This window comes from Mobula hypostoma, chromosome 8, assembly GCF_963921235.1.
Source record: "Mobula hypostoma chromosome 8, sMobHyp1.1, whole genome shotgun sequence".
NCBI lineage: Eukaryota > Metazoa > Chordata > Chondrichthyes > Myliobatiformes > Myliobatidae > Mobula > Mobula hypostoma.
This window is the reverse complement of record NC_086104.1, coordinates 152,500,619-152,516,068: the sequence shown is the minus strand read 5'-3', so window position 1 is coordinate 152,516,068 and position 15,450 is coordinate 152,500,619. Positions and strand designations below refer to the sequence as shown.

The following is a 15,450-nucleotide window of genomic DNA, read 5'->3' as shown; positions in this document are numbered from 1 at the left end:
ACAGATGGGCAAAAGAGAAAGCAAGGACAAAGAATGGAAAGAGGGTGGAAAGATGGACAGGAAGCAGAGAAAATAGGCAGAGAGAGAGAAAGTAAAGAATGAGAAAAAAGAGAAATTGTCTTAGAATGCAAACAATGGCACATGAAATAAATTCCATTAATTTTCTATGCCAAATACTTTTCTTTCTGTATCCTTGGCAACAAGTAGGAATTTTAATGTTATTGATTTCACAGGATGTAGAAAGGGATTAATTTTTCATCTCTTTTCATCACTAACACTTTATCAGCAAAGAAAACTAACATCCCATAAATTAATGTTTCCCCATCCAATGGACTGTGGCGATCTTACGTTGTGCATTGCCAAGAGCTACAGCATCTTATTGGTAAACGTTTCGTAAGGGTTACAGGATGCCATGGCAACGGGTTCCCATGGATGAAATAAAGAGTTGTACAGACTTCAGGGCCCTGTGGGTTACACAACCTCACTAACCAATTCTGTAGCCATCAATCTCAGTACTTGCACTTGCAGTTACCAAGAAATAGATAAGGAGGAGTCTCTTCAGTCAGATGGTGGTGAATCTGTGCAATTCATTACCATAGATGGCAGTGGAGCCCAAATCGTTGGGTATATTTAAAAAGGATGTTGAAAACCTCTTGATTAGTAAAGGTGTCAAAGGTTACGGAAGAAGGTAGAAGAATAAAGTTGAGCAGAATAATAAATCAACCATGATGGAATGACGGAGCAGTCTCAATGGGCTGAATGGCCTAATTCCACTTCTATATCTATGTCCACCCCTGCTTGAACATGCAGTCTCCCCACTCACCGTGATGTACGTGTTGGCAAGCTGGGCCCATCCAAACAAGTCCAAGAGCCGATGGATGCTGGCCACCTTACAACGCATTAGCCTCTCTCCCTTGACAAAGGCCAACGACTCCATGGCTCGGAAGTCATTGATTGGTGCCACCATTGTCACTCCTTGTTGAGAAAAATAAAAATTACTGCTCTACGCAAAACATCGTCCTTGCATATTAACTTTAAACTAGTTGTGAATATGCTAGCGATCACCTGCCTGACCAACACACGAAGGGCTGGAGAAACTCAGTTGGCTTGGGCACCATCTGTGCAGAGAAATGGACAATTGATGGGTCAGGTCAAAACCCTTTACTTGGATTTGTTCAGGAGTCCAGATGAAGGGTCTCATCCTGAAACATCGACAGTCCATTTCCCTCCCACAGATGGTACCCAACCTGCAGAGTTCCTCCAGTGCTTTCAGTGTGGTTCCAGATTCTGGCATCTGTAGTTTCTTGTGCCCAATTGCTTGGAGTTATAGAATCGCAGAGCATACGCTGCGGTAACAGATCCTTTGGCACATCCAGTTCATGCCAAATTGTTATTCCGCCTAGTCCCATCAACCCACACCTAGATCATAGCCTCCTATACCCCTCCCATCTATGTACTTATCTAAACTTCTCTTAAATGTTACAATTAAACTTGCACCCACTGCTTCCACTGGCAGCTCGTTCCACACTCACATGACCCTCTGAGTGAAGAAGTTCCCATTAAATATTTCACCCTAGCTCTGTCAGTGGAAAAAGCCTGCTCGCATTTACCCTATCTATACCTCTCATAATTTTGTTTCCCTCTATCAAATCTCCCCTCATTCTCCTATACGCTAGAGAATAAAAATCCTAACCTTTTCAACCTTTCCTGAAGTCCTGGCAACATCCCTGTAAATTTTCTCTGTACTCTTTCAATCTTATTGATATCTTTCCTGTAGGTAGGTGAGCAGAAATGCACACAATACTCCAAATTAGGCCTCACCAAAGTCTTAAACAACTTCAACATAACATCCTAACTCTTGTACTCAATACTCTGATTAATGAAGGCCAACGTGCCTGAAGCTCTCTTTATGACCCTGTCTACCTGTGACATGATTTGCTTTCATCCTCTGACTCTCCGCTCCTTGATACACCTCCACTTTCAGGGCCTGACTGGTTCACAATGACATACTTACATTACACCCATCGAATGCACGCGAGATTACTTGTACCAGGCTCACCGTTTACAGGGTACCCACAGTGCATTCTGGTGGCCAACCATTTTAATTCCATTCCCCATTCCAATATGTCAGTCCATGGCCTTCTGGGCTGACATGATGAGGCCACTCTCAGGTTGGAGGAGCAACACCTCCTATACTGTCTAGCTAGCCTCCAACTTGATGGTATGAACATTGATTTCTCTAACTTCTAGTATTCCTTCCTCCTCCTCCCTTCTTCCATTCCCCAGTCTGGATCTCCTTTTACCTCTTCTCCTCACCCTTCTACCACCTACCCCGGGTCTCCTCCTCCTACCCTTTCTCCTATGGTCCACTCTCCTCTCCTATCAGATTCCTTCTTCTTCAGCCCTTTACCCTTTCCTCCTATCACCTCCAGCTTCTCACTTCATCCACCCACACCTGGCTTCACTTATCACCTTCTAGCTTTGTACAGCTGACCCTGCCTCCACCTTCTTATTCTGGCATTTTCCCCCTTCCTTTCCAATCCTGATGAAGGGTTTCAGCCTGAAACTTCGACTGTTTATTCCTTTCCACGGATGCTGCCTGACCTGCTGAGTTGCTCCAGCATTTTGTGTGCATTACTCTGGATTTCCAGCATCTGCAGAATTTCTTGTGTTTATCACATGTAGGATCGTTCTGAAAACTTGCCCCAACAAAACTAGTGCCCATTGTTTGACTTGTGTAAGCAGACGTACTTGGAAAGCAATTAAGAATCCTTGACACATGAAGATAAAAACAGATTAAGAGCTGATATATATACAATAATAAAAAAGTTCAGGTAAATATTGGCCCCTTTGAGCTTGAGAATTAATAATAGGAAACAAAGAAATGGTAAAGTCTTCATGGTCGAAAGTACTCCAATGCACAAGGTATCAGGAGGGAGGAAGTTAAAACACGGTCCATCTCTTGAGAAAATGTACCAGGTAAGCTAATAAGTCTAAAGACTAACAAGTCCCTTGAGCAAAGTGGTTGCAGAAATGGGAAATGTACTGATTTTCATCTAGAAGAATTCCCTGGATTCTGGAGAGCTCCCGAGGATTGGAAAACTGAAATAATAGCACCAATATTCAAGAAAGCAGGAGAGAGTGAGAGAGAGAGAGAGCAGGAAACTAGAGGTCAGTTAGCCTAAAACATCTGACGTTGGGGAAAAAGCTGGAATCCATATTAAGAAGTTAGGAGTTGGAGATTTAGAAAATCATAAGGTAGTCGAAGGTCCTGGTGCAGAGCCTTGAGGCGGAACATTGACTAACCCTTTCTCTCCACAGATGCTGCCTGACTCGCTGAGTTCCTCCAGCCGTTTGCTTTTCGCTCCAGATTCCAGAAATTGCGGTCTTTCATGTCTCCAAGAAAAATCAACACGGGTTTATGAATGGGAAATTGCGTTCGACAAATTTGATTGAGTTATCCGAGCTTGCAGCTTGACTGTCAATTGATCAGCTGCCATGTAAAATGTTAACACCAAGACAGGAACACATATCAGAATTTCATAATGTGGGGGGGGGGTGCGGTGGGGAGCAGCAGTAAAGATGGAGATGAGCAGGAAAAGTCTCAATGTTATATTAAAAGGAACAAAGATGCTAAAGTTTACTCTCTCTGTCCCTCTTACAATAACTCCTTGCCTGCTCTCCATCTTCCTCTGGTGCTCCCCAGCCCCTTTCTTTCTCCCTGGGCTTTCCGTCCCATGATCCTCTCCCTTCTCCAGCCTCGTATCCCTTTTGCCAATCAACTTTCCAGCTCTTGGCTCTATCCCTCTCCTTCCTGTCTTCTCCTATCATTTCGGATCTCCCCCTCCCCCTCCCACTTTCAAATCTCTTACTATTTCTTCTTTCAGTTAGTCCTGACGAAGGATCTCGGCCCAAAACGTCGACTGTGCTTCTTCCTATGGATGCTGTCTGGCCTGCTGCTTTCCACCAGCATTTTGTGTGTGTTGCTTGAATTTCCAGCATCTGCAGATTTCCTCGTGTTTAAAGTAAAAGTTGGTCCTTTTGTGCTTGAGAATCAATTTATTTATTTTATTTAGAGATACAGTGCAGAACAGGATCTTCTGGGCCACCCAGAAACCCAACAATTTAACCCTAGCCCAAGGGTTCCTGACCTGGGTGCATGGACCACTTGGCTAATGGCAGGGGTCCATGGCACAAAAAAGGTTGGGAACCCCTACCCTAGCCAAATCAGGGGACAGTTTACAACGACCAAATAGCCTACTAACTGGTATGAGTTTGGACACTGGGAGGAAACCAGAGCTCCCAGAAGAAATCCATGCGGTCACGTGAAGAACGCACAAACTTTCTTACAGTGGACGCCGTAACTGAACTTCCGAACTCCGATGCACGGAGCCATAACAACGTTGTGCTAACCGCTACACTACTGTGACGCTTCCACGGTGATTAATAATGGTAAACAAAAAAAAAAATTCGCAGAGACCATTATCGTTATACTAGATCTGCTTTCAGCCCAATAATAATCAATAAACAAGAGAGTATCTGGAGGGAAGAAGTTTAAACATTCTCCATCTGTAGAGAAAATGTACCAGATAAGGTCATGAGTCTAAAGGTTAATAAGATCCTTATGATATTTTGGAGCTCTTTCCCCAAGGGAGCGGTGGAGATGAAGTAATTAAATAGACACTCAGTGGCCACTTTATTAGGTACAGTAGTGGAGTGCTTTTCTGCTGCTGTAGCCCATCCACTTCAAGGTTCGGTGTGTCGTATGTTCAGAGATGCTCTTCTGCACACCATTGTTCTAAAACATGGTTTCGAGACAGTTGTGTGTGAAAATCCCTAGAGATCAGCAGTTTCTGAGATACTCAAACCATCTCATCTGGCACCAACGATCATTCCACGGTCAAAGTCACTTAAATCACATTTCTTCCCAATTCTGAAGTTTGGTATGAACAACAACTGAACCTCTTGACAGTGTCTGCATGCTCTTATGTATTAAGTTGCTGCCACGTGACTGGCTGATGAGATATTTGCATTAATGAGTAGGAGTACAGGTGTACCTAATAAAGTGGGCACTGAGTGTATTGATGGAGATCTGAACTGCAAGGGGCATGGGGAGGGAGGGGTTTGTGGTACTGAAACCAACAGTGGATCTCCGGCACTGTGGAGCTGGCGAGAGCACTTGGTTTCTTATGTTCGTCCAGTCTCAGAATGCTTGGTGCTCATGGTTTGCATGTCAATTAAATATGAAGCACAGGCTGGACTTTCAGTGCACAACCGTACCTGGTGGTGAGGTGGGAATGGTTATTGGAGTGCTCGACATAAAGTCCACTATCTGCTGCAGAGCCCAGAGGTTGCTGGAGTCACTTCCTTTCTTCATCTGCTCTTGGATCAAGCATTCCAATTCATCTCGAAATGCCTGAGGAGAATGAGAGGACTTTGTTAATCTTACAGAGCAAAGGCCCGATCATTCCCGGGAGCACGGTTTATCATAGCCATTAATTCGTGCGAAAGATCTTTTGCAATACATCTTACAATCCATCAGAAGAGCTTCTTCACGTGGCTGGGCGATGTATAAACCAGTAACTCAACACCTCAACACTGAACTGATTCCACAGCCTATAGACTCACTTTCAAGGACTCTACAACCCAAGTTCTCAATATTACTTATTTACATTTTATTAATACTTCTTGCATGATTTGTCTCCTTTTGCACATTGTTTGTTTGTCATTGTTTGTTCATGGATAGATTTTCATTCTATTTCTATTGTCTTTCTTAATTTTCTTGTGAATGCCTGCAAAAAAATGCATCTATAGGTAGTACACTGTATGTACTTTGACAACAGATTTACTTTGACTTTGAACTTTCACTTGGGGGTGGGTCTTCTACTTTTAGGCTGGACTCTCCAATGCATCTCATCTCAAACAGCACTCATCCTTACGACTATAAGATTGCGAGGGCTAGGATCACTTTCATTTGTTACCAGGCACACTATGACGATGGGGCAGATGCCTTCCAGCCAAAGCACCACCTTCCTTCACCAGGGACAGCTGAGGCTGCACAGTCTTCCTCTCCTCGCCACGAGGGAGGACATTCACTCAGCAAGATGGCTGCCCACTGTCCCATCATGCCCCTCTTGTATTACAGACAATCAGCAGGAGTGTTCTGGGACAAAGTTCCCCCGGTGCCCCTTCTCCTTACCATTCTCCTATTTGTCCACTCTCCTCTCCTATCAGATTCCTTCTTCTTCAGACCTTTACCTTTTCCACCTATCATCTCCCAGCTTCTCAGTTTATTCCCCTTCCTCCACCACCTGGCTTCACCTATCACCTTCTACTTGTACTCTTTCCCCTTTCCCCAGCTTCTTATTCTGGCATCTGCCCTCTTCCTTTCCAGTCCTGTCAAAGGGTCCCAGTCTGAAACGTCCACTGTTTATTCCTTTATAGATGATACCTGATGTGCTGAGTTCCTCCAGCATTTTGTGTGTTGTACTCTGGACTTCCAACATCTGCAGAATCTCTTGTGTTAACAAAATAAGATGTTTTTTTTAGTGAGGTTATCGAGAGCTTAAGGGGAGAAAGCAGGAGAATGGGGTTGAGAGGGATAATAAATCAGCCATGAGGAATGGTGGAACAGATTCGATGAGCCAAATAGCCCAATTCTACTAATTTCTTATTGTCTTATGGGGACCTTAAAGCATTGTTGCAGATTAGGCTCTTATTAACTGGAGGGAAGTTTCTGCCAGCTTCTGCAGAACCTGGACAAGATCAGTGACAGATGACTAGATTTAAAACATGGCTACTTTCAAAGCTGCACACTCTCGCATGGCAGGTACATGGGCCGAAGATTACAGACGAAGGTTGACACTCAGCCAGCCCATCAAGCTGCCAGGGTGCCTCAGTTCCCAGTCGTTTCAGAAGTTCCATCATCTGAAGTTGACGGACCTTCCGGGCTGTGTGACTTGCTGATCCTACTGGAGACTCAAGGCCTCAACCTTTATTCTTATTTAGAGATACAGCACGGTAACGAGCCGTCCGCCCTGACACTGAACTACACTTACTCACTGCCCATTACGCCACTTGGCATTTAGGGCATTGATGAAGGCCCTCTGTCTCTGGTGGTGTTCAGAGCTTCCTTCATCCTTGTGGTAAACCATATATATATATCTAGGTTGTAACTGGGTTACCTGTCTGGACACGCCCCTCTGCTGACTGCTCCTGTGGCTCCTCCCACAGACCCCTGAATAAAGGCGATTGTGTCACTGCTCCTCCCTCAGTCCAGGGGCAGACATACAGCATGGACGTGGATCCATTTTACTGTTAATAAAAGCCTTTCAGTATTTACTCTACTTCCAGTCTTTCGGAGTAATTGATAGTGCATCAATCATGTCAGCAGGCTCCTCACAGTTTTCACTACTGTCGTTCATGCAAGTCCCGGGTGGAGACTCTGGAATACCATTGCACTCAGACGTAGAAGGATTCTTTATTGCTGTTCCCGTAACAATTTTGTTTACCAGTCAGGGTTGTTAGCCCTGAGCTGAACCCCTGAACCTGGAGGACCGGTGGACCACTCTTAGTCTGACCTCTACCCTTTGACCTGTTTGGTATGGGTGACCCTACCAAGAGCCAAAGAATAAAGCCCTGACTCCAGCCAGCAAAGCTCTCCAGGTCATTGAGGCACGCAAAGCTCCAAACCCAACGACAAGGTAGTTGTACCCCGACTGAGCCTTGTACATTCCTGCAACTACTAACCCACATTGATAGCAGCAGTCGGAGTTCGCCCATGACTCACCGGGCTCTGTAGGATCATGGTCACCCGCCGCTTCTGCTCCATCAGGTTGAAGTCCTGCCTCAGGGCTGGCGCCATGTTCCTGAGCCGAAGGTATTCCGGATCGTTCTCAGAGACCTGGTCGAAATAGCCCTCCTTTCGGGTGGAGGTTGGCGGAGGGGGCACGGACACCACCTCCTGGGTGGTCTCACTGCTCATCCTGTTCAGCTACTGATTGGCTTCCTGGGGGGCAGGAGAACACAAACAGAGAGTGGATTAGCTTTGAGAAGGCAGCCACTGCCGGAGGGTTAAACTATATTTGTCACAGGTCAAAGCACGTAAGTTTAAGGTGGGAGGTTTAAAGACGATATAGCCCCTCCAATTCCTTAGGAGTCTGCAGATTTTCAGCATGACATCAAAAACTTTGACAAACTTCTATAGACGTGTAGTGGAGAGTGCAATGACTGGCTTCATCACAGCCTGATAAGGGAACACCAATGGCTTTAAACAGAAAATCCAACAAAAGGTAGTGGATTCAGCCCAGTATATCACAGGTAAACCACTCCCAACCATTGACCACATCTACATGAAACGCTGTCATAGCAAAGCAGCATCCATCATAAAAGACACTCACCACCCAGGCCATGCCCTCTTCTCACTGCTGCCATCAGGTAGAAGGTACAGGTGCCTCAGGGCCTGCACCACCAGCTTCAAAAACAGTTACTTCTCCTCAACCATCAAGCCCTTGAACAAAAGCGGATAACTACACTCATCTATTGAGATGTTCCCACTTTAAGTTTTTTCATGCTGTCATTATTTATTGCTATGTATTTATATTTGCATTTGCACAGTTTCGTTGCCTTCTGTTTACAGTCATTATTCTATAGATTTGCTGAGGTGGCCCACAGGAAACAGAATCTCACGGTTGCATGTGTTGACATGTATGTGGTCTGATTTTATTTTGAACTGCATAGTTTTGATATACACAGGGTGTGGTGGCTCCATGGAATGGGCTGCTGGGGAGGTCGTGGAAGGAGATATGACAGCAAAGTTAGAGAGACATTCAGGCATGTGGATTGGCAGGGAATGGAGAGATGTAGACCCTGTGCAGGCAGATGGCAGGTGGGATTAAATTGTCATCATGATCAGCATGGGGCGTCTTCCTGTGTTCTTTTGTTCTATTCCCAACACATTTGTACTGGTAATTCATAAACACGAGAGACTCTGCAGATGCTGCAAATCTTGGAGGACAAAATGTTGGAGGACCTCAGCAAGTCAAGCAACATCGATGGAATAGCATCCATAGATGCTGCCTTTTTTGCAGAGTTTCTCTGGCATTCATATCTGTTTTTTTATTATTTCAAAATATACTTTATTCAAAAATAAAATTATATACAATAATTGATTCAATGACTCTCAATCCTTACATACGTTTCCCTTATGGTCTCTAGATATCCATACTTTTGGTCACCCACGTGGCACTCTGTTGGTTCACCTTCCCACACCACTGTTGAGAGGTATACTCCCCGCCACCCGACCCCTCCCACTCCCACGGGAGAAGAACCCTAAACCGTGGTCCTTCCCCACTGGGCCCTTGCGGTGGCTGCACCAAGTTTCAGTGCGTCCCTCAGCACGTACTCCTGCAGCCGAGAATGTGCCAGTTGGCAGCATTCTCCCACGGACATCTCCATGTGCTGGTAGATCATCAAGTTTCGGGCCGACCAAAGAGCACCTTTCACCGAGTTGATGATCTGCCAGCAGCACCGGATGTTGGTCTCCGTGTGCGTCCCCGGGAACAGCCCGTAGATCAGAGAGTCCTCTGTTACGCAGCTGCTGGGGATGAAACGTGACACTGGCCTGTCCATCCTCCTCCACACCCTCTCTCCTCCAGTGTGCAAAGAGGTGGGTCACAGACTCCTCCAAGCATAGGGGCAGAATTAGGCCATTTGGCCCATCAAGCCTGCTTCACCGTTCCATCATGGGTTGCACGGTGGTGTAGTGGTTAGCACGACACTTTACAGTACCAGCGACACGGATTCAGTTCCTGCTGCTGCCTGTAAAGGGCTTGTACGTTCTCCCTGTGACCTCATGGGTTTCCTCTGGGTGCTCCAGTTTCCTCCCACAAAGATGCAACGGTTATTAAGTTAACTGGTCATTGTAAATTGTCCCATGATTAGGCTAGGATTTGAAAAATCAGGGGATTCCTGGGAAGGTGGCTCAAGGGGCCAGAAGGGCCAAATCTGAGCTGTTTCTCAATAAAATATATTAAAAAGATCCCTCACTTTTATTCAGATTTTTCTCCATACTGTAATAGGCTTAATGTTGAAGAGGCCTCTCTTATATGTTTTGGTCCTGCCTGCAGCTTGATAAATTTTGGAAGGAAGTATTTCAAACTTTCTCGGAACTTTTTCAGGTAAACTTTAAAACCAACCTTCTGACTGCCTTGTTTGGCATTGTTGGAGAAAATGATTTTACTCTTAAGTGGGATGATTTGCATATTTTGGCTTTTATTTCTCTTTTAGCCGGAAGAGTTTTGTTGCTTAAATGGAAAGATGCCGCTCCGCCTACTCATGCCCATTGGTTGATTGATGTTATGTCATGTTTAAATCTAGAGAAGATTAGGTCTTCTATTTCTATACCTAGACAAAATTTTTTTCACATTATGGGGACCTTTTTGGAACTACTTTCACTATTTTTGATTCGTTCAGCAGTGATGATGGCTATTATATGTTTGAATTTACGACTCTATGTCAGAGATTTTTTTTATTTTCTTTTAACCACAACAGCTGTTGTTTTGTTTTTTTTCTTCTTTTTTTTCTGTTTTGTTATGGGGTTTTGATTTTGCTTTAGATTAGAATAAGATATACCTTTTCGATATTATGGATAATTTACTATACATAATTATGGGGCATTTCAATCTTGTTTCTGTTTCCATAATATCATAATGTATTTTGCATTTGTCTATGCAAGTAATTAATAAAAATATTGAAGAAAGAAAAAGGTCCCTCTCAATCCTACTGTCTTCTCCCTGTAACTTTTATCATCTTTACTGATCAAGAACCTATCAACCCCCACTTTAAATATACCCAATGACTTGGTTTCTACAGCTGCCTATGCCAATGATTTCCAAAGATTCATCACCCTCTAGGTAAAGAAATTTTTCCACATCACTCTTCTAAAAGAACATCCTTCTATTCTGAGGCTGTGTCCTCTGGTCCTAGACTCCCCCACTACTGGAAACATCCTTCCCACATCCACGCTGTCTATGCCTTTCAATTGTTGGTAGGTTTCAACAAGATCCCGCCCCCCCCCCCCCACTGATTTTTCTAATGCCTCCAATATGCAAAAAAAAGGCTCAGGAAACCACTCCATTGAACATAACCACCAAGTTAAAGCAAGAAAACAAATAATCCAGCATTGACCTAAGAGCCAGATTTTGACAGGGACATATTTCTCCAGCCCAGTCAACCTTTCACAAACGTATGGGGGCTTGGTGCATAAAATGTTGGAGGAACTCGATTAGCCAGGTGACATCTATGGAGGGAGGGATAAACATTTGACGTTTTGGGCCGAGATCCTTCAGCAGAACTGGAAAGGAAGGGGGCAGGAGCCAGAGTAAGAAGGTGGGGAGGGGAGGGGGAGAAGTACAAGCTAGAAAGTGATAGGTGAGACCAGGTGATGGGGAAGATAGATGGGAGGGGGAAAAGGAGAATTTGAAGCTTGGAATTGATAGATGGAAGAGTTAATGGGCTGATGAAGAAGAGATTTTACAGGAGAAGACAGTGGCCCACAGGAGAAAGAGAAGGAGGAGGGGTACCTGAGAGAGATGGCGTGCCAGTGAGAAGAGAAGGAGGTAAGAGGGTAATGAGACAGGGCAATGGAAATAGAGAGAATGAACAAGAAAAACCATTTCAATTTGACTGTCCATTTCCATTTGACATGTCTGTCCATGGCCTCTTCTGCAGCCATGATGAGGCCAAACTCAAATTGGAGGAGCAACACCTGGGCAGCTTCTAACCTGACGGCATGAACATCGTTTTCTCCAACTTCTGGTAATTTATCCCCCTCCCACCGTTCTTGGCTGGACTGTTTATCCCCTTCCTACATGCTGCCTGATCTGCTGAGTTCCTCCAGCATTTTGTGTGCGTTGATCAAGATTTCCAGCATCTGCAAAATCTCTTGTGAACATGGGAGCATGAGTCTTAACTGGCAGAATTGTCGCACGGCTTGATATATCTGAAGCCAGAGAAAAATTAATAATAAAGAAATTAAGGAGGCAATAAACAAGCATTCGGCATCTGTTCTCACAGTGGAGGACTTCGAAAGTGTACCAAAAATAGTAGGAATAAGGGGGCGTAAAGGGGTGTATGTGGGTGGAAAGGATTTATCACCAGAGAAAAAGCAACTTAAGAAATGAATTATACTTGTGCAGAGGGTGGATGCCTTGCCTATGATCTTCTAAAATCCTCTCGATTCTGGAAATGTTCCAATGGGTTGGAAAACCAGCAATGTAACCAGAGAGCGAGGGTGAGAGAGAAGGCAAGCCGATTAGTTTAACATCTGTTACTGTAAATTGCTAGAATCCATTATTAATAAGGTCACACAGAAATTGCATTCGCGTGGAAATTGTAGACCTCAATATTCTGTGCACAGCACTGCTGAATCCTCCCTCTCTGTTCCTCTACGTGCTCGCTCTCTCCCTCCCTGCCGTACTCTATTTCAGGTTCCAAAACAGAAAGAGAGGTGGCGGAGAGAGGGGGAGTATACCGTGAGTCAATAGGCCAGGTCAGGGGTCAACGTCCATCAGTGGGCAACTAGAAATAAGTCAGCAGTGGGGTGGGTGGGGGATTTTGTTTAGTGAATACCACCCATCCCATGCTTAAGGCAGGGTTGAGTTGGTGGTCCGCTGGGACCTCCTCCTCGGAGTGGAAATGGCCAAATATTGGCTCTGTGCTTCCCTCAGTCCAGGAGTGGGTGCAGCACCCACTCTTGACGCCACTCATCCAAGTGGCACCACCACCTTCTCAAGGGCAAAAAGTCTGGTCTTGCCAGTAATCAGACCCTTAGAAATATTAAAAAGTAAACAAAGCACCTTCAAGGCTCCCGCGTGGGTAATTTCTCAAGGGAATGATGTCCTTTGCAAAAGAAAGGTTGGCTGTAAGCAGCAGTGGTACAGTTCGTAGAGCTGCTGCCTTACACTTCCAGTGACCCGGGTTCATTCCTCACCTCTGGTGCTGTCTATGTGGTGTCTGCACGTTCCCTCTGTGACTGTGAGTGCTCCGGTTTGCTCCCACATCCCAAAGACATGCGAGTTGGTAGGTAACTGGCTGCTCCATATTGTCTTTAGTTACATAGGTGAGGCCATTGGGAATATGGGAAAACCACTACAGTGTTTTTGGTGAAGTGCGGTGCTCCCATGGTGCTTGATTAGGGAGTTTGGGATTTAGATGAAGGGGTGATCATATACAGTATTTCCGAACTGAATTTGTGTAGGATTCATGTACGTGCCTGACGTTGGCAGGAAGCCGGTAGGCCGAAGTGCCTGTTTCCTTGCTGTATGATTCTGTGTTAAATACCATAAGAAGCAGAAATAGACCAGTGATTCTCCTGCCTTGTCCCCACAACCCTTAACTCTATCACCCATCAATAATTTATCAGTCCCTGCCTGAAAATGACTTGGCCTGCAGAGCCGTCTGTAGCAACGAATTTCACAGATTCATCACAATCCATGAGGGATGGGATCTTATTGAAACCTACTAAATTTTACGACCTACAGATACATTTTCAAACACACCTTAGAACTCATATTCTCAGTTATTTCTGCACAGGTTTTCTTGCTTTGCACATTGGTTGTTTGTTAGTCCTTTTCTGTTCGTGTACAGATTTTCATCTATTCTAGTGTATTTCTCTTTTTCCCTGTAAATGCCTGCAAGAAGTTGAATCTCAAGGTAGTATACAGGAACATGTAAGGACTTTGATAACAAACTTACTTTCAACTTACTTTGAACGCAGGAGAATCTCATAGAAACCTACTGAATATTGACGTGAATGTAGAGAGGATGTTTCCGATAGTGGAAGACTCTAGGACCACAGTGCTCAGCCTCAGAACAGAAGGCCGTTTCTTTAGAATAGAGATGAGGAACCTATGGCAGCTGATGCTATTAAACTTGAGGCATTGGAGTTCTGAGTTCAATTTGGCACTGTCTGTAAGGAGTTTGTATGCTCTCCCCATGATTGCATGGGTTTCCTGCGCATGCTCTAGTTTCCTCCCACAGTCCAAAGATGTATTGGTTAGTAGGTTAATTGGCCATTATAAATTGTCCTGTGATTAGGCTAGGATTAAAAATATATGGGTTACTGGGTGACGTGGCTCATTGGACTGGAAGGGCCTATTCTGTGCTGTATCTCTAAATTTTAAAAAATGTCTTTAGCCAGAGGGTGGTGAATCTGTAGAATTCATTGCCACAGAGTACAAATCACTGGGTACATTTAAAGCTGAGGTTCATAGGTTCTTGATTAGTAAGTTTGTCTAGTGATCTGAAGGTCGCTAGTTCGAGCCTCAGCTGTGGCAGCGTGTCTGTGTCCTTAAGCAAGGCACTTAACCACACATTGCTCTAGTGCCTGTGCGAAGAGTGGCGCCCCACACAGACTTCCAATCTGCGCCTTGTAAAGCATGAAAATGCCCGAAGCAGGCCTCTCATGGTCTGAGTGGACATTTCCTCCCCGCCTCCCCTGATTAGTAAGGATGTCAAAGGCTCCAGGGAGAAGGCAGGAGAATGGAGTTGAGAGGGAAAGCAAACCAGACGTGATCCAATAGGGCATCAGACTCGATGGGCTGAATGGCCTAATTCTGTGCTGAGAGATACAATGAGATTGGCCCACTCGTGGTGAACCACTGGGGTCCAACGTGGGTGGAGGGAGCAAACTGAAACCCAAGGAACACAAGCAACTACAGATGCTAGAATCTGGAGCAACAAGCGATCGGAGGAGAGACTCAGCAAGCCAAACAGCAGCTGTGTGGGGAAAGGAATTGTCGATGTTTCGGGTGGAAAACCTTCATCAGAGATGGAATACGCTGCAGCATATCAGTAAGCCCTGGGGCCGGGGCCCAGGTCAAACCCTGATTAGACAGTCCTGACATCGATGGTTAAAGACTGAAGTTGGCGAGCCTGGAGGTAGCGGACCGAAGGTTGAGCCTGCGAGTCCAGGCCTGGGGTTGGAAGTTGGAGGCTTGACGTTTGCAAGCCCGAACGTTCGGGGTCAAGGACTGGAGGCCTGGAGGTGTCCTGTCCTCGGGTTGAAAGCTCGTCGATGTAAGCGAGGGGGTGAGTGGGTGGGTGAGAAAGGGACTTGTTTTGCTGTTGTTGTTACCGTTTGCTTTTCTTGTTCTGATGATCACTGTGGGCATGCTACGTTGGCGCCAGGAAGCGTGGTGATACTTGCGGGCTGCACCCCCCTCCGCAGCATATCCTTGGGTTTGTTGGTCATTGACGCAAATGAAGCATTTCACTCCAAGTTTCGATGCTCCTGCGGTAGATAAGCCTGAGTCCAGATCGGAATCTGCTCCCAACAGTCACAACACCACAGAGAGCCAGCTGAACGTTTCCAAGGACTTGTCAATGTTTGCTTGGTTTTTCCAGCTGATGTTAACCATAACCAGCCGATGGCAGCAGCCGAACACATAT

General features: G+C 45.3%; 1 protein-coding gene across 5 annotated transcripts in view; it reads right to left on the bottom strand.

Moving 5' to 3' along the window:
- add2 (adducin 2 (beta)) overlaps nt 1-15,450 on the bottom strand; it is a 149,177-nt gene that overhangs the window by 49,153 nt on the left and 84,574 nt on the right. For 4 of the 5 annotated variants that reach the window (XM_063057087.1, XM_063057086.1, XM_063057084.1 and 1 more), the window contains 4 exons: nt 7,790-8,008; nt 5,281-5,416; nt 3,307-3,396; nt 824-975 (listed from right to left, as the gene is read on the bottom strand). In XM_063057087.1, the coding sequence (XP_062913157.1) occupies nt 824-975; nt 3,307-3,396; nt 5,281-5,416; nt 7,790-7,984 (573 nt within the window). In that variant the 5' untranslated portion in view covers nt 7,985-8,008. The remainder of the gene's footprint in view (nt 1-823; nt 976-3,306; nt 3,397-5,280; nt 5,417-7,789; nt 8,009-15,450) is intronic. The other variant, XM_063057089.1, reaches the window with a different exon arrangement.